The 22714-nt window shown below is 43.4% G+C and overlaps 2 protein-coding genes across 3 annotated transcripts in view; one reads left to right on the top strand and one right to left on the bottom strand.

Moving 5' to 3' along the window:
- EMC4 (ER membrane protein complex subunit 4) overlaps positions 1-9219 on the bottom strand; it is an 18698-nt gene extending 9479 nt beyond the window's left edge. The window contains exon 1 of the mRNA XM_018558615.1: positions 9214-9219. The gene's annotated coding sequence lies outside the window, so the exon portion shown is untranslated. The remainder of the gene's footprint in view (positions 1-9213) is intronic.
- Positions 9220-11571: 2352 nt separating this feature from the next.
- On the top strand, positions 11572-19626 carry TMEM55B (transmembrane protein 55B). 2 transcript variants are annotated; one of them, XM_018558517.1, is made up of 7 exons: positions 11572-11836; positions 13826-14016; positions 14338-14444; positions 16372-16477; positions 18171-18223; positions 18320-18410; positions 19196-19626. In XM_018558517.1, exons 1-7 carry the CDS (start codon positions 11713-11715, stop codon positions 19337-19339), a joined length of 816 nt encoding a protein of 271 aa, XP_018414019.1. In that variant the 5' UTR covers positions 11572-11712; the 3' UTR covers positions 19340-19626. The 2 variants fall into 2 exon arrangements, with proteins under 2 accessions (XP_018414019.1, XP_018414013.1); XM_018558511.1 differs by having other exon boundaries at positions 11579-11869.
- Positions 19627-22714: the final 3088 nt, after the last annotated feature.

The raw sequence follows: 22714 nt of genomic DNA, 5'->3' as shown, positions 1-22714 counted from the left end.
CCCCCCCCCCAGACCTCAATGGAAATGCGCAGCAGAAGCTTGTTGCACATTTTCGTGCGCATTTGTCCATTGACCGCAATGTTTCTTGAGCTGCCAGTCAAAACGTGTGTCGTCATGTGCGCGCACAAGTGCCAAACTCGCGCGCACAAACACACAAAAACAATGCCACCTTGGTGTGAACGGGGCCTTACAGCCGAGTGTAAATGAAAGAAAAATGTGTGCAGCTTTCCAAAACAATGTTTTTTTGTGTGTATGTGGCCTGTCAGAGGTATTCCAGTTGTTCTAACAGGAGCTCCTCATTCAGACATTATCCTATAATATGGTGGAATGGAGGAAGAAAGGGTGGATGTAAAGCACAGAGATAATCACACACCATTACAGAAGGACCCAACAAGCTGTAAAGTAATATATTCCTAATATTGCCCCCTGTTATATCAGCTTCACAGAGTATGTAAGGCAAGGCTGGACAAATCCCAGGAGCCAGGTGGCCAATGTGCCCCTAGAAATTTGTGCTGGCGCCTAACTTTTTAGGTTTCCTAGGTGTCAATGGAACTGGCTCCTAAAAATCTTCTGCAAGCTCAGTGATTGGGCAGACTGACTCCGGAATTCTGTATTACTTTCTCCACCCTGAATGGAAGCAATACTTACTGTTGTTCTCTCCAATGTCTATTTTTCTTGGCACTGTGCTCAGCTGTTCTCTGGGGCCCTCCAGCTTCTGCAGAAATACTGGAGAGCTTTCTAGTGCCAGAGGTGCTTATGAGAGACCCCAATCTGCTGCTTACGTGATGCTGATTCTGTGATTTGATGGTACTGAACCTGGAAGTGCTCAGAGCGGAGTGTTTCCGGGTTCAGCATAGAGGAGAGTTCAAAGTAAACCAATCTTCTCCCATTCTCCATCCTGATCCCCACTCTAGCAGTCCCAGGCACACAGAGGATCGAGGTGATCAGGAGTGAGCTGTTGATGGATTTCTTGCTGGGTGGGGACAAATTGGCACAGATGACCATCAAACCATTCACTGTCTGTGGCCTGCCTATCATTGGTGGTGTCATTTTTTTCTGCACTGGCAAGCAATTATTTACCATTTCCAAGCGTTAAGGCCTTGCACACAGAGGCGGTAAGGGGGCAGTAAAACTGCGCAGTTGATGTGTGGTTTTACCACCCTCTACCGCTGCAATGTCAGCACCGCAGCCACACAGTGCTGCATACATTGCCACGGCCAAGATGCCCTGCGCCATGGCAAAAAACATACAGCATGTCACGTTTGACAGACGGTGCCACTTGGAAAACGCAACAATTTAACTGCATGGGACCAGGACGCAACCACATGGGCACACGGTTGCAGCTTGGTATTGCAAAAGAAAATCCCTATTAGGATTAAAGGTGGCAGTATCGTCTTCAGGACACTGGGCAGCCGCTGCTCCACCACCCGCAGTGGAAGGTGATGGAGACTGCAGCCCACCTGAACAAGGCTTAACATTGTGGAAATGAGCCAAATATTTACTGTAGTGTTATTCTCCAATGATTTATACCAATCCAGGAAATAAAGTGGAGTAGAGGTGGCTAGTGAAAAGGTAACCATTATAGACCCCCAATACAGATGTCTGCCCAGGTAGAACAGACGAGCATGCCCGCCATACACCGATATCCCGGCTTACCCCAGCTGCAGCTCCCACCGAGACTAGATTACCATCGGACCCGAACTCGAAGACGCTTGTTTCTGACGTCACGACGAGCAGCTCTACCGACCAATCACTGATGAGATTTCCTCATTACTAGAGGAATGCGACGGGAACTTTCTGTCCTCTCTGAAGGAGACATTTTTCCGGAGTCAGATGCTTCTCGTGAATAATACATTATTGTCATCATGTTACCTATTGGGATAGGGGACCTTCGAAATGCTATAGACAGACAGAATAATTAGACGTATAAAATCGATTGATTAGATTAACAGATTGATAGGTTAAAAAGATAATATTTAATGAAAGGCTAAAATAAATGAGCCCCCAGCAGATTCAGAAAATAATGCTTATTTTTCAAGAGGAGGGTCTAACAGGGTTAAGTGCCTTATTCCACAGTCCTGCAGTCTTCCTCCCTAGTGGTTGCAGTTTAGACAAGTGGTCCCACAAAACGGCTCTTCTTGTCAGTCTCTGCCAGGGGGCAGTTATGTTACTGATGACATTACATGCAATTAAAGAAGTACTCCACGGAAACAAATTCCCCCTCACTGCAAGGGTTAAGTGCTGGTTTTTGTCTAGGGTTAAAAATTAAAGTTAAAGCTATATTCATCTGAGTCTCAGAGCTGGCTTGCTCTTAGACCAGTCCCCTCCGCCGCAGGTCCCCGAGTCATCATGTTCTATACACTCTGTATTGGATGTGAGGACTCCCAGGTACATAACATCGCTGCAACAGAAGGGGAGCGAAGATGGAGGGAGCGATGTCACAGTCAGCTGGGTCCGAGGTTTGGGTGAGTATATATTTGTTATTTTTGAACCTTGATAACATTTAAGCGGGGATAAGGGTTAAGATTTTTTTCCCCCCAGAATTCTGCTTTAAAGCTCACCAGTGGACTTGGTGATCTCACATTCCTACACTGGAAAGCAACGGATCAGAGTGCTCTGGAGTAGGATAAGGATTTATCTCTATTAGATCCCCCTAGACAAAACAAGCATTATATTTTGGATATGAAGGAAAATATTGTATCAACTACCTTAAAGAATACCAGTCTGCTTTAGATCAGTTGTTCCCAATCTGGGGTATGCACCAGGATGTTTAGGGAATTGAAAAAAAAAAAAGAATAATGGTGGAAACAGTGAACCAGGTTTGATGAATACAGTGACAGCTGCCATTGTATTGCACAGCTCCTTCCACCTGCAGCAGATTGCATGATTCTCACACAAGAATTTGAGATTCACGCGATCGGCCCCATTCGCAAATGTGAATGGGACCTTATATACAGAGCCAGATGTGCCCGCCCCTCCTATGTCTGTCCCTCCAGAGAGGGGAGGAGGGAATCCCTGTGTGGAGAAGATCGGGAACTGAGTGATCAGTGGTATGTGATTGCTCAGTTCTCGATCTATAAAGCCAATGTGTGACAGCTTCAGCATCACACGTCGGCTCTAATTGCATTTTACTCTCCTCATAATTCTCCTTTAAAGCATACTGTTACTGCAGAAAAATAGAAAATAAAAGTTTGCATTTCAATGTCAAACAAAAGGGTTAACATTAAAGAATCACTTCTGGATTAACTCAAGCTGACATACTGAGGTTGATTTATTAAAGGAGTTGAGAATCTACACTCGAAAAATTGTCTCAAGATTCACTTTAATTCCTATAAAAAGAAAACGTCTCTTCATTTATTTAATCTGCACATGATCGGTTAAATGAAGTGAATCTTCAGTGATGAGAGCTCATGCAGAAGGCTGCAAAAAAATGGACTGTTTTCATCAGTGCAGCGTTTCATCCCTTACGGATCTGAACTTAGATGTATTGATTGCTATGAGCCCATGTACACAGCTGTGTAAAGATTGGTAAACCTGCACTGCATTCAGATCTGTAAAATCAAATTGGGACAATGTGCATCCAAGGTCAGTACTTTACACGTGTATGCATGTATGCATATATATATATATATATATACACACACACACACATGTAAAAGCATGAATTTGCGCACATGCATACATTTAAATATTGAGATTGAAAACAGTGGTAGAAGAACAGAACAAATTTACAGATGTTTTATGCGCAAGGGCAGTTACGCATCTATACTTGTGTAAACGCATGCACTTTACAGACAGTTTTCCACATTTTTTACCTAGGATCAGCCAGTCTCTGCCAGCAAGATCCAACGTGGATGATCAGTGATTTTTTTTTACGGCTATTATGTGCGCAAGTCCTTAGTAAGTCAGGCTCACTTTATTAGCAAATCAGAGGAGAAGCTGATGAAAGCTTCAACTACATAAAATGTAACAATATTTACACAACATATTTTTGAAGAAAGTTTGTAACAGCTATTAAATCCTTCATGCACATAGGAGCTACTTCGGTAACAAACCTTTGGTGAAGTGGTTATAGTTGGGGCAGAGCACTGTGAGGAGAATTTATCAAAACTGGAGCAGACAAAATCTGGAGCAGCTGTGCATGGTAACCAATCAGCTTCTCTCTTTCGGGGTCTATTCACAAAGCTGCCGAAGGATCTGGCCGTAGCTTCGGCCGATCCTTCGGCTAGCTTCGGCACCAGGACCCCTTCGGTTCAGGAGAACCGAGGGGGTGCTGTACGGCTATTCACAATAGCCCGTACAGCTCCCGATCACGGCCGAGCGGCTCAGTCGAGCGCTGAGCCGTGCTGAAAGACGAAGCTGGCCGAGCGGCCGGCCATTGGCCGGCCGACAGCCTGCTTCTGACAGCTGGGCGGAGCCAGCCGTGATCTTACGGCTGGCTCCGGCCACTTTCAGAGAGATCAGCGTCCCTGGTTGCTAACCAGGGACACTGATCTCCAAGCATCTGACTCTCCCTGGCGCCCCGGGAGTCTCCTGCTCCCGGCCGCCAAGGAGAAAAACCCCGCTGTGTCTTTTTTCTTTATTCTGACACGGAGCGATGTCAGAATAGAGAAAAAAAAAAAAATCCCATTCAAAAGCATTGGGACATTACTATTGGCTATTTCTATTGCAATAGCCAATAGTAAACTAGCATTGTACCCGCCCTCTTTTGCAGTTCCCCACCAGGTCCACCAGCAGAGGGCGGGAACAATGCTAGTTTACTATTGGCTATTGCAAATTGAAATAGCCAATAGTAAACTCTCAATGCTTTTGAATGGGAATTTTTTTTTTCCTCTATTCTGACATCGCTCGTGCCAGAATGAAGAAAAAAAGACACAGCTGTGTTTCTCTCCTTGGCGGCCAGGAGCGGGGGGCTCCCGGGGCCCCAGGGAGAGTTTTTACATTTTTTTAACTTTTTTTTTTTTTACAGCAGCAGAGCCGCCGGACAATAGGAAACTATTGGGCGGAGCTAGCTGTCACTGCTAGCTCTGCACAATCGTTTTCTATTTACTTTTTTCTACTTTTTTCACTCTTTTTCTGTTCTGCTCGGTGCCTCTGAGGGACCGAGCAGAACAGCCGAGCCAAATGCCGCTCGGCGGCATTCGGCTATTCTCTCACTGCTGTTCGGGATCTTTCAGAATAGCCCGAACAGCAGTGTGAAGCCTGCCGGAGGTTCGGCTCAGCCGATCCAGATGTTGGATCGGCTGAGTCGAACTCCTTCTGCACTTCGGATCAGCCGAACATGCTGAGCATGTTCGGCTGTTTCGAAGCCACACGAAGCAAGCCGATGTACGGCTGATTTCAGCCGATATACGGCTGAAATCAGCCGTACCAGCCTGAAGTGAATAGCCGAACAGTGTTCGGCTCACTTCACTTCTGATCGGTCATTCACTCGGCTGCCCTCGGCAGCTTTGTGAATAGACCCCTTTCATTTTCAAGTCTTAACTGAACAAACTGAAGAGAGAAGCTGATTGGTTGCCCTGACTGAAAAAAAGGTTGAGAAATGCTACTTTAGATCTTGGGACTTTTCCTGTACACCCAACGTCCAGAATTGGTTACCTACAAAAATGATCTTTTTTAGTTATAAATGTAATCTTGGATTCTCACTTTCAGTTCTGTCTTGGTTTTTCATATATAAAAAGGACCCACAGGCAAACAAAAGTATACATAAAAGTATATAATGTTTTATATGTAATCCCTTTTGTAACCATTACCACAATGCCATAGTTTGGATGGGCCCTCAGGCTGCACATAAGTAAAGACTTTGGCTTTTTTAATAAGGGTTATTAGGTATGCATGCTTAAAACTGTAAGGAGCAGGCAGCAGCATGCTGGAGACCTGGACTGCTGCCCTGAGACAGAGAGTGCAGTCAGGGTCTCCAGTGGTCCAACAAGCCCTCAGCATAATGCTTCAATCAACAATGCCCGTTGCTTCCTAAAATAAAGCTACCAGCACCAATCCTTTAACCATGCAGGATCAGCACTGGACAGCTCCCTGAATTCCTCTGGTAATGAATAGTGTTATATTAAAGGAGAACTATGAGGTGAGTGCTTTTCACTCACCTCATAGTTCTAGCCGACCTGTGACAATGAGACTGTCACAGGTCGGCTCAGTAGATCGGGAGGTGAGCGAACACATACCGGCGTTCGCTCACCTCTCGATCCTGTCACGGCTGGATTCCCCCCTCCCCGCTCCGCCAGCGCTGACTGGTGCAACGGATGGGGGAGGGGGCGGGTACAGCTGGCTCTGATTCTAGATAGGCAGAGCCAGCTGTCAGTCACGCAGCTGGGCGGATCCTGGCATTATTGTCGGGATCCGCTTCAGCTGCGGCGTCTCAGTATACCGCGAGCTACAGCTCGCAGTATACTGAGCCTAGGGTGACGGGAGGACGCTACTTTGTGTCCTCCCGTTACCCTAAGGAGAACTATGGGGAAAAGCCTTAACCCCATAATTCTCCTTTAAAACTTTAGTGTATTTTCAGCAAGAACATATTTTGTGATACTTCTACAGTGTTTACCTTTAACTGCTTGCTGTCCGCCTGTTGTAATTAAACAGATGGATGGCTGGCACTTCACAGCGGGTTGCCATAAATAAATATCTTTTTTTTCTGCTCGTGCACACCCCTAGAGCACGCTCAAGCAGGACACTGTAACCATTTGTTACAGCTGGCAATGCCTGTTACATACAAGCATTTGGCCAGCTATAGATTCACCCGATCGCTTGTATGGTGTGTGGGAGTGTGCAAACCCTAGGCTGCCTCATTATGGGGAAGGCTCTTTGCCCGGTTATACCTTCTCATTTGTCCTCATGCCCCATTTCACAAAAGACATTGTTTAACTGCACTGATGATAACCAACAAACAGGAAACAACTGTGTGCAGCTTGGAATAAAGTGCTGTATCTGTGCTATGTACAAGCAGTTTGGGATGTTAAGTTGGCCAAGGGGCATAACAGAATTATTTGCATGGCTCAACCACTATCCCAGAATATGGCATATTCATAGTAAAAAAACGATACATGAAGTTGCCTGGCTGAAAATATAGTCCTTATATATCTATATATATATATGTTTGTGAGTGTGTGTGTATATAGAGCCTGCACTGTACTGAGAGCCGCACATTCCTTGTGACAGCCACTGCTTGAGTCAGTGAGGCAGCCCCGGAGCCTCCGCACCGCTTCAATGGCGGCCCAGCCTGCACGGCATCGGACGGGCCCGGGGACCACCAAAATATTCTTGTGGACCGGTCCACCGGTTGGCAACCGCTGGTCTATAGTATTACACAATGAGAGGAATTTCTCAAACCCGGAGCAAGCAGAATCTGGACACTTTCAAAGTTGAACTAAACAAACTGAAGAGAGAAGATGATTGGTTACTCTGTGCAACTGCTCCAGATTCTTGTTAGTTCATTGAAGCGATACTAGACCTTTAATTCATCTAATAGAACAGTCCTAATACATGTGGCGGTGTATTGTGGAAGACTCAAATGCATTGTTTGGAGTAGATACAATCAACTCAAGGAAGATGGGATACAGTTTTTACACTTTATTAGATGCATGAAAATCTGTTTTGTGGACAGGGTAATCACTTTGACGATATAAGTAAGCTGGTAAAACACTGGTTTCACCAGCGGTGAAATGTCCCTTGGAGTCCTCACATCTAATACACTGTATACGACATGATGACTCATTGGGTTATTAGACCGCCAGAGCGAGGCTACAGGGACCAGTCTAGCAGCCATGCAGGACTGAGGAAATGGTGAATATATATTTTATTATTTAAGACCCTAGACCAAAATGAGCAATGGGGCTACCCCCTCACTGAAAGGGTTCATTTTTAGTCTGCCTGGAGTTATTCTCTAAAGAAGAATTATCACCAGAAGAAAGAGTGAAAATTATTCTAGAATTCCCCAGGAGACCAAGTGCACATAGCAGTTGGTCCTGTTTAGATTTGTGCAGTAGGAAATAAAACTACATTTCTTTCCTGCTTGTGCTGTAGCTCCACCCCAGACTGAAGCCCAATTTATGTGCATTCCTATGGGGAAGCTACAGCCAGCACTGAAGCCACCTCTCCCTCTACATTCTAAAGCGCAACCATCTAATTGTGCAGCCTTGTGCCTCTTCTGCTCTACACCTCTGCTATCTGCCATATATGGAAAAGTCTTCCTTGTACTCAAAGTAAAGACTAAACCCAGACCTGCCTGACAGCCAGGGCCGGATTCCCCACAAGGTCACCGAGGCCATAGGCTCGGGGCAGCAGGGAGTAGAAGGGCGGCACAGCTTGTCAGTGTTTACATATGTATTGTATGTGGTGCTGCTCAGTGCGCCCCCTCTTAGCCGGAACCGGAGCTCCACAGCACCCGGTGCTGGCTCGGAAACAGCGCGGCGGCTCTGTGACCGGAGATTGGAGGGAGATCAGTACACGGCCGCCTTCTGAACTCCTACCCGTTCTCTGAATGCAGGAAGTGATGTATATTACATCACTTCCACATTCAGTGGTCACTTTATGACAATAGAAGCTGGAGAGAAACTGGTGAAGCAGGTCTCTGCTTCATTAACTTCTTTGTGGGTCGCTAGATGACATTAGGGGTCTTAGAGTTCACTGATGTCTCCATAAAGAGGACCTAACACTGTAAATGAGATATCACATAGAGCATTCTTAGTCCCCTATGTGATAGCAATAACGTTAAGAGGAAAAAAAAAAGTAAAAACAAAATAAAGTTACAAAACAAAATTAAAGTAACATTAAAAAAAAACCACACACATTTTTTTTTTTAAAGTCCCCTCCCCCCAAAAACATGCGTTGGGTGCACCTATGTGCAAAAATGACGATAGCGCCGCACATGTTACATATCACCGCGGACGTCGAAGCATGAGCAATAATTCTAGGGCCATTAATCACTGATAACACTAAACTGATGAGCGGTAAAAGCTTTTGAAGCGTCACCTATGGCCAATTTTGGATATGGTAGTTTTCTACGATTTTGCGGGTGCTCGCAATTTTAAAGCTTGACATGTTTGGTGTCTATTTACCTGACATGACCCCGTCTTTTATATTTTACTAAACATTTGGGTAATAATAAATATTTCATAACACAACGCAGGTCTTTTTTCAAAATTTTCGGTACTTTTTTCATTATATAGTAAAAAAAAAAAAAAAAACCCAGTGGTGATTAACCTCCCTGGCGGTAATCCCGAGTCTGGCTCGGGGTGAATTTTCAATGCTAGGAGCGGTAACCCCGAGCCAGACTCGGGGTTGGAGAAAAGTGACACTCACCTTGTCCCTGCGAGCCTGCAGCGTCCTCTGCTGTACGCGGCCCGAAAATAAAAATAAAAGCCGGTATCTGACTTTTAGTTTAGTTTTCGGGCGTCACAGCCGGCGGGAAATTCCAACGAATCGCTATCACTCAATTCTGCAAGTAGTTCTAATTTACTATCGCTGTTTTCTACCTGGTCTAAAACTTTATCATAACTGGGATGTCTACTGGACTCTTGTTTGGACAGATTTAGGTGAGTTATTCCTAAGATTTACTAAGAATTACAGGCCTACAATATAAACAACAAATTTCCATGCAAAAAATTGTACCGCTTTTGGTACAAAATTCCTGACATAATTATACCGCCAGGGAGGTTAAATACCACCATAAGAAAGCTCTATCTGTCCCCAAATAGAAAATTCAAAAATGGCTTGGCCAGCTGATTTGAAAAATGTTCAGGAGGGCTTGGCAGCGAAAGGGTTAATATAGGGGAAACTGTTTTTTTTTTTTTTTACATTTCGGTAATTTTTCCTTAATATAGTAAAAAATAAAACCCCCGGTGGTGAATAAATACCACCAAAAGAAAGCTCTATCTGTCCCCAAAAAATTGTATAAAATTAATTTCAGTACAGCGCTGCATGACGGAATAAATGTCAGTCAAAGTACCGCAGCGCTGAATACTGAAAAATGGCCTGGACAGGGAGAGGGTGTAAACACCCCAATCTTCAAATGATTAAATAGATTCCACCAAATCTCCATCAGCTACTCAGTGATAAAAGATCTCCACACTGCAGGTACAGCACTGTCAGCAAGATGGGCTCCCAGCCGACAGTGCTGCCCCTCCACTCCCCACTCCAACGCTGCACGGAAACATTAGCATCCCCCACATGCAGGCCTCAACGCCGCATGCAAAACGCCAAAGCAAGGAGCAGAAGGGCATCACTGCTGCACAAAAGCCCCCCATCGCCACACCCGCAGCGCTAAGATCCCCAACCACTGCAAGTTTGGCAGGGAGGGGGGTGCATTGCGGAACCTGGCCTTGGTGCAGCAGAGAGAACTGTTCTGGGGAAGAGAGATTAGAGTTGCCAGCTTGTATTGTTGCGAGAGTGCGCTGGAGACATGCACCAACTTTTAAAAAAAACACAAGCCCACAAAAATACATACCAGCTACTCTCTTTCCAGTCTCTATTTCCTGACGTCCGCCAGAGAGGCATTTTCTCCCTGAAACGTTTACTCTTAGTAAGATATCAGTGGGTAAAGTTTCAGAGTGAGGCTTGCCTCCTGGAGGAAGGTCATGTGATCTCTAGAGTAGCGTCAGAACGAGGCTTGCCACCTGGAGGAAGGTCATGTGATCTCTAGAGTAGCCTCAGGAGGAAGAAGCTACTTGCTGCACAGAGAGGGCGGACATAGACTACTACTGAGAGCAGGTACAGGCACTGCTGCAGGGTTGAGAGAGTGCTGTTAACCCTTTGTGGATAATATAAAATCAATTATATGTCCTGGTTGTCTAGTTATAGAGAACATTTATTTCATTTGCTGCCCATAGCAACTAGTAAACTATGTATCAGGGGCTTTACTCTTCAGCGTTTTTTTAAAAAGCTCTTGGGCTGTCTAATAAATTGTGACCTTCACACTGACAGATACTTGAACATCAATTCACAAATCTGATGTATATATAAATATAAAAAATCTGGAGCATTGCACATAGCAACCAACCAGCTTCTCTTTTCAGTATATTCAGGTAAGGTTTGAAAATTAAACAAAGAAGCTGACTGGTTGCCATGGCCAACTACTCCAGATTCTGTCTGCTCCCGTTTTTTATTAATTCCCCCATTGACTGTCCTAGTGTGACGTTCATTCAGTGTACTGTACCTGTGGAAGGGCAGTGTTGTCATCCTTGGCTGCCTGCCCCTCCTTCCCTATTTGGACTACCAACAGCTCCATCTCTCTTCCTCTATATTACACACTTGTTAAGTAGTTTATAGATGAGCACAGGAAGGACCATGGATTTCTGGAACTATCAAAAGGCATTTTACTGTACTAGCAGGAAGTATACTTAGCTTGAAAAAAAATAATACATGCAGTCACCACATCAATTAACTGGCAAGCTGCAATTTATGTTTTCTTTGTAAAGAATGATCTGCTCAGGTTAACGTTTTGTGTGTTTACAATGAAGCTACGTGACAGCAAAAAAAAAACGACCCACTAAATCAGGTGACTGTCACATGAGCTGGAGACCTTTGTTTGCAATTTATGAGCACGTGACGTGACGTGCAAACCCTCCACTGCGCATGTGCACTCTAGAATCCTCCGATCTACCTTCTGCGCAAGCGCTCTGCGCAGCCGCAGTGAGAAGTGCGTCAGCAGACAGGAGAAGCAGCAGCAGACTAGTGTGCCGGTGATAGGTGGGAGCGAGGGACATGGCGGATGGAGAGCGCTCCCCTCTCCTCTCGGATCTCGGGGATGGAGGAGGCTTGGTTGGAGCAGTGGGCCCCGGAGCTCCTTCGCCAGGTAGTGCTCTTCCTTCTGCTCCTCCGTACGGTGGTCCTGGACCCACCCCCAGCAACAAGCCGCAAGGTAAGACCCCGCCTACTAAATATATTGTGTACTGGCGAGCTTTCCTTGCCACGCCCACATCACTCAATATTTAGTAGTTGGTGTGCACTGCTGAACAGCAGCGGCCCACACACACATGATGGGCGGGGCTTATTATTGAGGGAAGGGATTGGCTAATGGGACAAGTGGGGAGAAGGTGAAGAAGGCAAGATTCCCATCAAACCAGGGGCGTGGTGTCCTTATGGAATAATATGTAATGGGTACCTCTAATTGGCACTAATCAGCATTGGCTACATTCAATTGGAATCAGCTGGATTGGAGTGTGCCTCACTATGGCCCTGAGAGAAGACTGAAGGAGTGCAATAAGATACATTCACATGTGCCAACGGGTGTCCATTTCTGTTTACAAAGTTGCAAATGCATTGCTGGTGAATGTTACAAAAAAGGTTGAAGTTTTTTTTCATAAATGCTCCCACTCCTTGAATTGTATGTCAAGGCAAAAAAAAAACACAATATGTTTTATCATTGCAAATGTATTGCATATACGGGAAGATAATGGTTGATATGCCAGAGATCTAATGGGGCAAGCTAAAACTCCCCACCCCCATGTGACAGTGCTGAGCCAATCACCAAGCACCAGTACTGTCACATGAGAAGGGAAGTCACATGCTCCTCTATATCCAAAAGTGCCTAGTATTTTATGGCCTAGTGTATTCTGAGCTCTGAATTCCTAAGCATGTGGTGTCAGCCCTTCCATTTAATTTCTGATGGATTACATAGAACGCAGACCTCTTCTCTACCTCTCCTCCTTATCCCCTCCCCTTATCTCTATAATGCCTCATCTCTTCCCTCTCTTTCAACTCTCCATAACACATTCCTGCTCCTCACTCATCTTCATAACGCCTTACCTCTACCTTCTCTTTCAAATCTCCAACCCCACCGCCCCATCTACTGCCCCCTTTTCATCTTCATAACCCCCATTCTCCACCCGCCCCCCGTCTCCATCACATCTCCTCCCCTGTCATCTCTAGAACCTCTCCTCTTTCTCTTCTCCCCCCTCATCTCCATAACCTCTTCTCCTCAGCCCCTCTCCCTCATCACCTCAGCCCCTCTCCCTCATCTCCACAACCCCTCCTTGTTAACAGGCAGAGAGCACAGGGAGTTATCAGTTCTCACAATTTTTGGCGAAGTCAATAAGTCATTTTTTTTGCATTTGCTAAACAGATCTAACAAAACACTTTCAGTGGTATATTTAGCAGACCACAATGATGCAAATAGGAGACGTTCATTCTTGGGGTTTGCCTACACTTTAATTATATTCATCCAAAACTGGTTATGTCATTCAGCACATCAGTAGGGCTCTGACAGTGTGAAAATGGTTTCCATGAATGCTGTCAACAGGTATAATATACTTTTATTGATGCGGTTACGACTCATGTGCTGTATATGGTTAAAATTGTGCAATGCAGCTCAGTCTTATGACTTTAATGGCCATATTCAGGGATATTGAATGCTGTGAATTTATTGCATGTCAGGCAAATCACTTGCCAGCCATGCTTTACCTATCTATCTATCTATCTATCTATCTATCTATTATATCATCTTCTGTCACATGTTTGTTAGAGAGTCTATATTCACTATTAACTAGAGCCATTCCCTATATATAGCATATTGGTCAGCAGAGCGGCACACTGTGGCAGAATAAATGGCCGTTGTGTGGGCATCACAGCAGACAAAAGATCTGACGTGACCTGTTTGTGCATGTTAGGTGTGTCAGTCATATGTTCTTGCCCCTAGTCGTAGTGAAAGGTAAAGTGTCCTTTATCATCACAGATAACATTCCTGGGATCTCTCACCGTCTGAGTCACTCTTCTCGTGATATCTGGATTGCTAGTTAAACAAAGTTTATTTTGCAACTATTTGTTCTTCTTGTTAAATATTTGCTTTATTTCTTTCTGTTGTGTTTTCAATCTTCAGGATTTCCTGTGTTCCCGACGTCTCATGGTTCCATGTTACCTAGCGAGGACCCTCCACCTTATTCACCACTGACAAGTCCTGAAAGTGGCTCTGCCCCCATGATAACATGCAGGGTCTGCCAGTCGCTCATCAATGTTGAGGGTAAAATGCATCAGCATGTAGTGAAATGTGGAGTCTGCAATGAGGCTACAGTAAGTAAGGCAGCATTCACTGTGGGGCAAAGAGAATATATTTTAGTTGTATTCTACAGTCTGTGATAATGCTGTTTTTTTGTACTAAATAGCCTTCATAGCAGCCAAACGTCGACACTCCAGCTGTTGTGGAGCTACAAGTCTCATAACCCATTGCAAGATCCTGACAGCCACAAGCAAGACTTGCAGAGTGCAGGTGCATGATGGGATTTGTGTTTGCTACACAGCTGGAGGGCCGAAGTTTGGCTACCCCTGCTATAGAGTATAAGAAGAGTTATTCCCACCAGAGTCTGTCTAATGTTTGTTTACTACTTCCTGCAGCCCATAAAGAATGCCCCCCAGGGGAAGAAGTATGTTCGTTGTCCCTGCAACTGCCTGCTAATTTGTAAAGTCACCTCCCAGAGGATAGCCTGCCCCAGGCCATACTGGTGAGAACAAACAACACGGGAAGGGTAACTGAGTGCATTTCAGGTGGAATGTTATTTACAGTGTGTTACTGTTTATACTACACTCACTAGGACTAACATACAAGTTAGATGACAAACGTTCCACTGACATAAAGTGAAACTAAAGTCTGAATCTGTTTAGGTTTCTCTGCCCAGTATGCAGCTGTCTGATGAAGAAAAAGCTAACGAGCAGTAAAATACTGAGCCAGGGGCTTCCTCTGGCTCTGACCGGTGTGTTTGTCCCTATTCTTCTCAGCTTTTAATCCCAGACGAGGACAGTTCTGTGTAAGGCATTACTTGGCTGCCTTAGTTCCTATCTCTGTACCTTTCCATCACCTCCTCTCCAAAATATAAAATCCAACAGGAAGAATGGGACCACTTCGAGTGGCCACAGCAGGTGTGCAGAGCTCTCATCTATATAGTCAGTGAGAGAGAAAAACTAAACAGGAATGCATACATATTGCTAATATTTATGTGGGCAAACAGGCAAAGCTTGTGGTCACTTTCATGCTTTTAGACACAGTGTAATGTAGTAGTGGCATCATAGCTGTGCAAAGAGCAGAGCTGTGGGCTGAACTAAGCTGGCCCATCTACAAGACCAGTCACTACGCACAAGGAGAGGGGACAGCAGTGAGTGGTCTTTAATACAGGAAGTTTTACACTGGATTACTGCACAGATCTGGAAGCATCACACAAAGCACACCAAGATTCAAGTTAGAATATGCATCCCTCTTGTATTTAGACAATATTTTGGTTATTCTGCAATTCAGCTTTAAAAGTAATGGATGCCGATGTGCACCGTTCTTAAAGTGTATCTCTCCCAAGACCAAAAACGTTATTACCTTGCAGTACCATTTTTCTCCCTTTTATTCTCATTTGGTTACTTGCCTGTAACACACTCCCTGTCTTAGGGTGACAACAATAACTCTAGCTATGGAAAAGCATCATTGTCATCCTAGGACAGGAAGTATTAGGACTAAAGAACATCACCCCCTCTCCTCATCTTCATAACATAGGGGAAGGTGTTCTGTTGTTTGGAGGGCAATGTAGACCGAGCTAATAACAGTGCTTGACATAAGACTGCAGTGTGCACAGGAATAGATTGCTAGCAGGATCAACAGGTATTTTGTTTTTTGCATTTACAGTTCTAGCAAAACCCTCCGTTCAGTGATATTTTTAACAAACGAAAAAAGAACAAATAAGAGAAGTTTATTGTTAGGGTTTACATAAGCTTTGAAGTGCTATTAAACTCAGAAATTAAATCTTAAAAATGCATTCAATACCTTTTTAACTATTAACAAAAATTTATCTTATGTGTGTATCACTTCGGCTGTATCAATCTCAATACAAATTAGTAAACAAAACATAAGATTGTAGTCCATCACTGGAGCGAGCTTGGAGCGGTTACTTTACAACACCCACAGACCATGGGGAACAAAAGTAGCCACCCTCCAGAAGGAAGGACGGTGTCGGTATGAATTCAGAGATGATTTGAGGGCCTACAGCCGAGTGATACACAAATAAGTTACATTTATGTTAATAATTAAGGTACTTGAATGCATTGCAAGATCTAACTCCTGAGTTTAGTGTCACTTAAAGGGAACTGTATTCCTGATTGTTTTTACCTGCTTCCACCACTGGCAGTTCCATTCCTTCTTCTTTTCATCTTTGGTTGCTGCAGATCACTGGTTGCTAGTGGCAGTATACAATATATTCTGAAGGATGCTTCAGGCCAATATAATATATCTGTTACATTCTCTGAAATGAGGATCATTACATCTCACAGAAGATGGAGGCTGCAACTGTCTTCCTTTGCTGTGGAGTTAGTAAACACACAGCAGTGTATATTTAATAAACTGTTGCATCATTAATTTAGAACAAATAAGTAATGCTTGTCATATTTCACCAGTAAACGAATCATCAACCTTGGCCCAGTCCATGCTGGTCCTCTCAGCCCAGAGCCACAGCCTGTCGGAGTACGAGTCATCTGTGGACATTGCAAGAACAATTTTCTGGTATGGGTAATTTTGTCGTTTCAAATATTGTTTGAATTGTTGATATTTTTGTAGCCTTCATCTGGAAATAATTGCTTTTATGAAACGAAATTCAAGCATGGAAATCTGAGAATATAACATTACTTGATATTCCTGCAGTTTGTGTTTTGCCTAAATGGCATTTCATTTTTAAAAGGCTGATCCTCTTCTGCCCACAGGGATCTTGACTTTATTATTAAAAATTCTGTTCACATCTGGGTGTATATAACAATTTATCAGCATGCCGTCACATCAGGTGACCCACTCCTGGATCTCTACAACACTACAAATTAGACCTCATTTACATCTGTGATTAGTTCTGACAATGGCAGAAATCCAGCAAATTCTTGTGGCTGGGATGACAAGTGGTTGCAAACAATTGCGGTCAATCATCACATACAAAGCAATGAGAGGCTGGCAGCAGGCAAACATGTTGCATCCAGGGGCCGTCATCTGTCACTAACCACAAGTAATCCCTCTGTGGGAGATTACATGTAAACAGCTGTGGCCACTGTCAGCCTTTCATTGCTTTGTATGGGCTGATCTGCCAGAACTGTTCGCAACCACCTCTCATCCCATCCGCAAGATTCCAGTGATGGCTGTTTTCTTAGGTGCGAATGAGGCCTAATGTGCAGAACACCTTCAGTTACTATATATATATACACACAGATCAGGTCATTGTGTTATGTTTTCAAATTAGTATGTGCAGACATATAAACTAGCAACTCTGCTTTCTGTGCGTTTTTTCATGCATCCAATGCGTTTAAAAATAAATCCTTTTTCCATTTATATTTCAGTATAATCAACAAGCATCTAGTCTAGTGTGTTAAAATTATCGAGCTGCAGTCCTATTTCTCAGCATTCGGAGCATGTAATTGCTGCTCTGATAGAAAAACTGGGAGAAATGATGTCAAAGTAATACATTAAAAGACATGCTGAGAGTCTGACTTTGTTTTCAAATGTATTTGACCATATCACATAAAAGCAATATTTAAATATGATGACAAAGTATTGTGTTTGAATGTTTAGCAAAACATGTTTGCTTACCCTAAAAATGCTTCTTGGTGACAAGCCTCACAAGCTGTGTAATCTTATTTTACTAATGGGGAGTGTGCTGGGTCCATGGAGGGTCGGGGGTGCTGCCAGGTCGATGGAAGGTCGGCAGTGCTGCTGGGTCGATGGAGGGTCGGGAGGGGGGGGGGGGCTGCCGAGATGCTGGAGCATGGGTGGGCAAACTCTGGCCCTCCAGCTGTGGTGGAACTACAAATACCATGAGGCATTTCAAGACTCAAAGCCAAAAGGCATGACTGCCAGAGGCAGATGCATTATGAGATTTGAATTTTCACCACAGCTGGAGGACTGGAGTTTGCCCAACCAAGTTTGCGCTAGAGGTTCAGGGGTGCTGCTGAGATGCCACAGGCTACCTAGATAATGGCACCCCCTACAAAGTGCTGCCTGATTTCCTAGTGGTCTACATAAATTAGAGATAATTTTTTTCTAATGTATATTTGTATATTTGTATAAAAGACCATGTGACACTGATGTGTAATCCTGCAGATATTCCTGTGCTTTTATTGTTGCTGTAGTATGTTTCTCCCCTGCCCTTTGCATCTGTCTTGTATTCTTGCCGTTGTCATTTAGAAAAGGTTATTTTTATCCACTCTTCTTTTCTCAGTGGACAGATTTTTCAGACCGGACGCTGGCACGCTGCCCGCACTGCCGGAAAGTGTAAGTGTCAGAGAATGACAAGCTAGTTCAGGATGGGGAAGGATGCTGGCACCTAGCTATGAGCGTTTGTTTTACTGTATCTATTTCTGTCTTCAGCTCCTCTATTGGACTGAGGTACCCACGAAGGAGATGTGTCTGCTGCTTCCTAATGGGATTCGTCTTTGCTTTGGCGGCCGCTGGACTTGTGGTAAATATATTTTTCCAGAAAAGAATATATGTTCTCGTTGGAGGTTAGGAGATTAAGGGGGGATATGATTTTCTTGTATAAACTAGTCAATGGTGACAGCAACATTATTAACAAACTGTTCACGGTTAGCTCCGTAACCGAGACCAGAGGGCACCACCAAAAATTGGTGGAAAAAAAATTTCAACACACAGGGCGCAAGGGGTTCTTCACAGTTAGAGCGGTTAGGGTCTGGAACTCGCTGCCGCAGGAAGTGATTTCAGCTAAGAGCGTGGAATCATTCAAGAAACTCCTGGACGAGTTCCTTGGAGACCATAACATACAGGGGTACAGGTACGCCTAAGAGCAAAATCACACACGGACGGACACTCCAGCTCAAACATAAATGCACACACACAATAGGTTGGACTTGATGGACTTATGTCTTTATTCAACCTCAAATACTATGTAACTATGAATACTTTTTAATTTTGTGTGTTTGTTTTTTGTATTTTTAATTTGCCATTTTTTAAGGTTGCAGGCTCAGTTCACAAAGCCAACACACCAGGATAAAGATACTGATTTAAAAATGTGTTTTTAGTTATTTTCATTTGAGTTCAATGGGATTTAAAATTTACAGTCACATGGCTCAAAATAGAGTGCCTTAGGCTTGTGTAAAGCTTTGTGATTTTGAGCCTTATATCTGTAGCATATACCCGCTATATGAACAATTTATATACATATAGATCTATGTGTCCTATATGTTTAGGAACCTGTTCTTATGCTATGGTTTCTGTTTTGTCTTGCAGGCGGGCACTTGGACATTGGCACGCAAATATGGAGGAATCTATGCCTCTTGGGCATTGTTGCTGCTGTTGGCATTGATATGCATGGGGCGTGCCATTTATTGGGCATGCATGCGAGTCAGTCACCCAATCCAGAGCTTCTCATGAGCCTGTCTAGACCTGCCTCCCCTAGCTCCTCCCTTGGTGGCCAGAATGGAAGTAACCTCTGGAAGGCACAGGGCGGAGTCATTGCTGTGGCCATTGACCAGCGGAATGAATCCATGCTGCCTTACAAAGCAGTGCTGACTATAACTCCACTATTCTTAATTCACCTGCTAACGTTAACCGCTGCCCATGGTTGACCTCTTTCCCACTAGGGGCTGCAAAGCACTGCAGGATCCTGGAGCTGTAAAGGGGTTGATTTGCTTTTTAATCATTCTGTTGATTTTGAAAAAGGATTGTAGGGAAACTAACAAGAACTCCTGATCATGCTGCAAGCTGCGTGTGCCTTGTAGCAGATACAGGATTATGTTTACATGAAGGAGGAGCAGGGGCTTTGAATATGTGTCATAGTTATTTGGGGTAATTGTACAAAACAGTCATGGCATACAAGGGTAAGGCAGTGGAAGCCAGGATGGAGAGCCAGCCTTGGGAGGATGTTTTTCCTCATCGTGTCATATCCTCCTATTTGTTGCACCTTAAACCATTTTTATCTGGAGATAGTGTTTTTTTTAACCCAATACCTGAAAGAGAATAGTTCCCTCTCAGTCTTTCCAGAGAGGCCTTCAGAACACTATATCTTTGATTAGGACAAGGACCCATTGTTAATCGTTCTGGCAGTGTTAAGGTAGAATGTTGCTCTCTCTTTACAAAACCTATTACAAAATAGCTGCATGAACTGAACAGTCCTCTTCCTGTCATGTTATGTTAGGTATAAGTATAGACAGAATACATTTACCCTCTGTCCTTTTCTCTACCGGTTCATTCATTCACATGACTGTGTGGCCTAAAGCAGCAGTCGGTACAAGTGAATCAAAAAAAAATTGCCATTGTAGGTTACACATGGAACGCAAATGCACTGCAGTGTGTTGTAATGGTGGAACTCAGACGACTACAATCATGTCTATTGGTTATATATAATGCCAATATTTTAGAACACTGGAATTGTATGTGTTGTAGCCCTCTCATTTACCAATCCTGGAAAACCTAAATGTTTTATGTTGCTACCTCTAGGACACTACATAGAGCCACATGTAATCTCTCTTTTGGTGCTTTAGAAGCCTCTTTTCATGTTTTTATTCAGATGTTCTGCAAAGAGGGCATTATCCTGATTTTATAGGGAGGAATACTTTTGATCATAAATGTATGACTTTAGGGTGGGGAGGTAATGTTGGTGTAACCATGAAGAGGATGAAATCCATTGCGACTTCTATGGGGTCCAATCTGTTCTTTTATCTGTGCAGCTGAGTTGTAAATAATTGTAATTTTCTCTTTCTGTTGCTGCTGTGCTTCCTGCAAATTTTATTTCACTTGAAAAATATAAATGTTATTGTTTTCCTTCTTATTTTTGACTCTGTGAAGCATTGTTCCTTGGCCTTTGCGGACAAAACATTAAAGAGGAAATGCCACTTTCATTTTTAATCCTGTATTTACAGAAATAGATTTCTGATATGTCCATGTTCTTCATGGGTCCAGTGCAAAGAAATCTACCGTTCACCTGGGACTGCATGTCAGGTTTCCAGTAATGTGTAAATGGTGGGTTTTTGTTCTAATGTGTAAGTATGCACAGCATACCTACACATTAGGGCACACTTGCCTTACAAGTGTGCCCTTCTCCAGTGTTATTGAATCAATCTTCGGTCCCCAGCTCTGTCACCCACTATCTCTGCCACAGACACTTCCAGGTTCTTGGAAGTCCTCTTCAGCCATTTGGTGGCCACTGGTGATTTAACTCCTGCACAGGAGTTACATACTCCCCTTGCACCTGGCCCATTCACATTATCTTAGAGATGCTATGAATGGATTGAGTGTGTACACTGCATGATGCATGTGCCATACACTGTATACAGAAAATAAAAAAATCGCTGGGGAAGGGAGGAGATTAACAAAGGCAGACATGTTTGGGAGAGAACCATGGCTCCTTCCATAGACTCGTATCCATCCAAGGACAGGGAGTGTGTTAGTCTCAGGCTTACCAAGTGGGTATAAAGGGGGAAACAAGCCAGACAAAAAGAAAAATGCAGCCGCTCCATCTAAGGATTAGTAAGGTGCAATTGGACATTTTTGTTCTGGGCTTAAATACCCTTTAAAGGGAACCTGTCATGAGAAAAGCATGAAGGCTGCAACTGCTCACCTTGTGAAAATGCTGGCTGTCATGCTTACCCACTGCCTTTACTACTTTGACTATAAATAGGAATGCAGGAGAAGACTTTCTCACCTTACTAATCTGCAGACTTGTCCTAGGTTAGTGATTCAAATAATATTTTAGCCTGTAGGTTATAATAATACAAGGTAACAGCATTTTCAGAGAGAGGTCAGCAGTGGCTGCCTTAATTAACCTGTTTTCAAAGGTTTACTTTAATTTACAATATCCTTTTCATTGTACCATTTCCATGAGATGGTAAGATTATTTTTTCTTATGGGTTCACACATGTAGTGAGATAATGACCAAAAGGCTAAGCCTGCGTGGTACTCCCAGTCGATTATGCCTACCAACAGGAGCCAATCCTAGCCTTATTTGGTAACGGTAATAAACTGGCCATTAAATAGGGTTAAGAAGAAAATAGAAATATCCCACAAAAAATAAATAAATAAGACATATAAAAGTTCAATGATACACATTGAAAACGGCATAAAACAAAAACATGTCCAAGGCATGGCAAACCAAAAATGTTCAAGAACTACTTGTGCAAACAGATTCTATGCTTTACGACTATGCAATGCCAAGTTACTAGAAAGATAACAATACACTCACATTTGTGGAAAGTGCATAAAGGAGTCAGATTATGAGCAACACTAACTCTTTGTCTCATTTCACACATGTAGTGCACCTCTTCTAGGACTGTATGTATGAAACATGTGCTAGAGGAAACAATTCTTCTCCCTAGCAACCAGTCTCCTCTTAAATTACAAACCAAAGTTGTAGAAATTAAATATTTGAAGTTGCACTGTAACAAAAAATTGAACTTGCAGCAGGTTTACTATAGGAATCCATCATTACAGTTGGATGGATTTAGGGAAGCAATAGTGTAATAAAGATAAGGGCGGAGCAAAATCTTTGTTAATGAATTGTATGGTCAGATACAAATTTAATATGGAGAATGTAAAATCTGCGCTTGTGGGTAGATACAGTTTAGAAGCTGCTGCGCTATGGACCCTAGGGTCAAACTAGTGAGGTGCTAAATGTGCAGCGCTAAAGGGTGATATTAAGTGAAAAGAAATTATTTAAATTCAAGTGTAATCAATATCTCAAGGATATTTAAAAGTATTACAGTGAGATGATCAAATAAGCAAAAAAAACTGTATACAAAACAGTATGCAGCA

The sequence above is a fragment of the Nanorana parkeri genome, unplaced genomic scaffold (assembly GCF_000935625.1).
Source record: "Nanorana parkeri isolate BGI_ZX_2015 unplaced genomic scaffold, ASM93562v1 scaffold15, whole genome shotgun sequence".
In the NCBI taxonomy this organism is placed as follows: Eukaryota; Metazoa; Chordata; class Amphibia; order Anura; family Dicroglossidae; genus Nanorana; species Nanorana parkeri.
Note: the sequence above shows the minus strand (reverse complement) of the source record. Positions and strands in the feature narration are given on the sequence as shown.

What these genes read in the sequence shown, in the direction of transcription:
- TMEM55B (XM_018558511.1), top strand. Translation starts at nt 11,713, where the DNA reads ATGGCGGATGGAGAGCGCTCCCCTCTCCTCTCGGATCTCGGGGATGGA. An exon ending in ATTGCAAGAACAATTTTCTG is followed by an intron (nt 16,478 to 18,170) that starts GTATGGGTAATT and finishes TTCTTTTCTCAG; the next exon opens with TGGACAGATTTTTCAGACCG. An exon ending in TGGCGGCCGCTGGACTTGTG is followed by an intron (nt 18,411 to 19,195) that starts GTAAATATATTT and finishes TTTGTCTTGCAG; the next exon opens with GCGGGCACTTGGACATTGGC.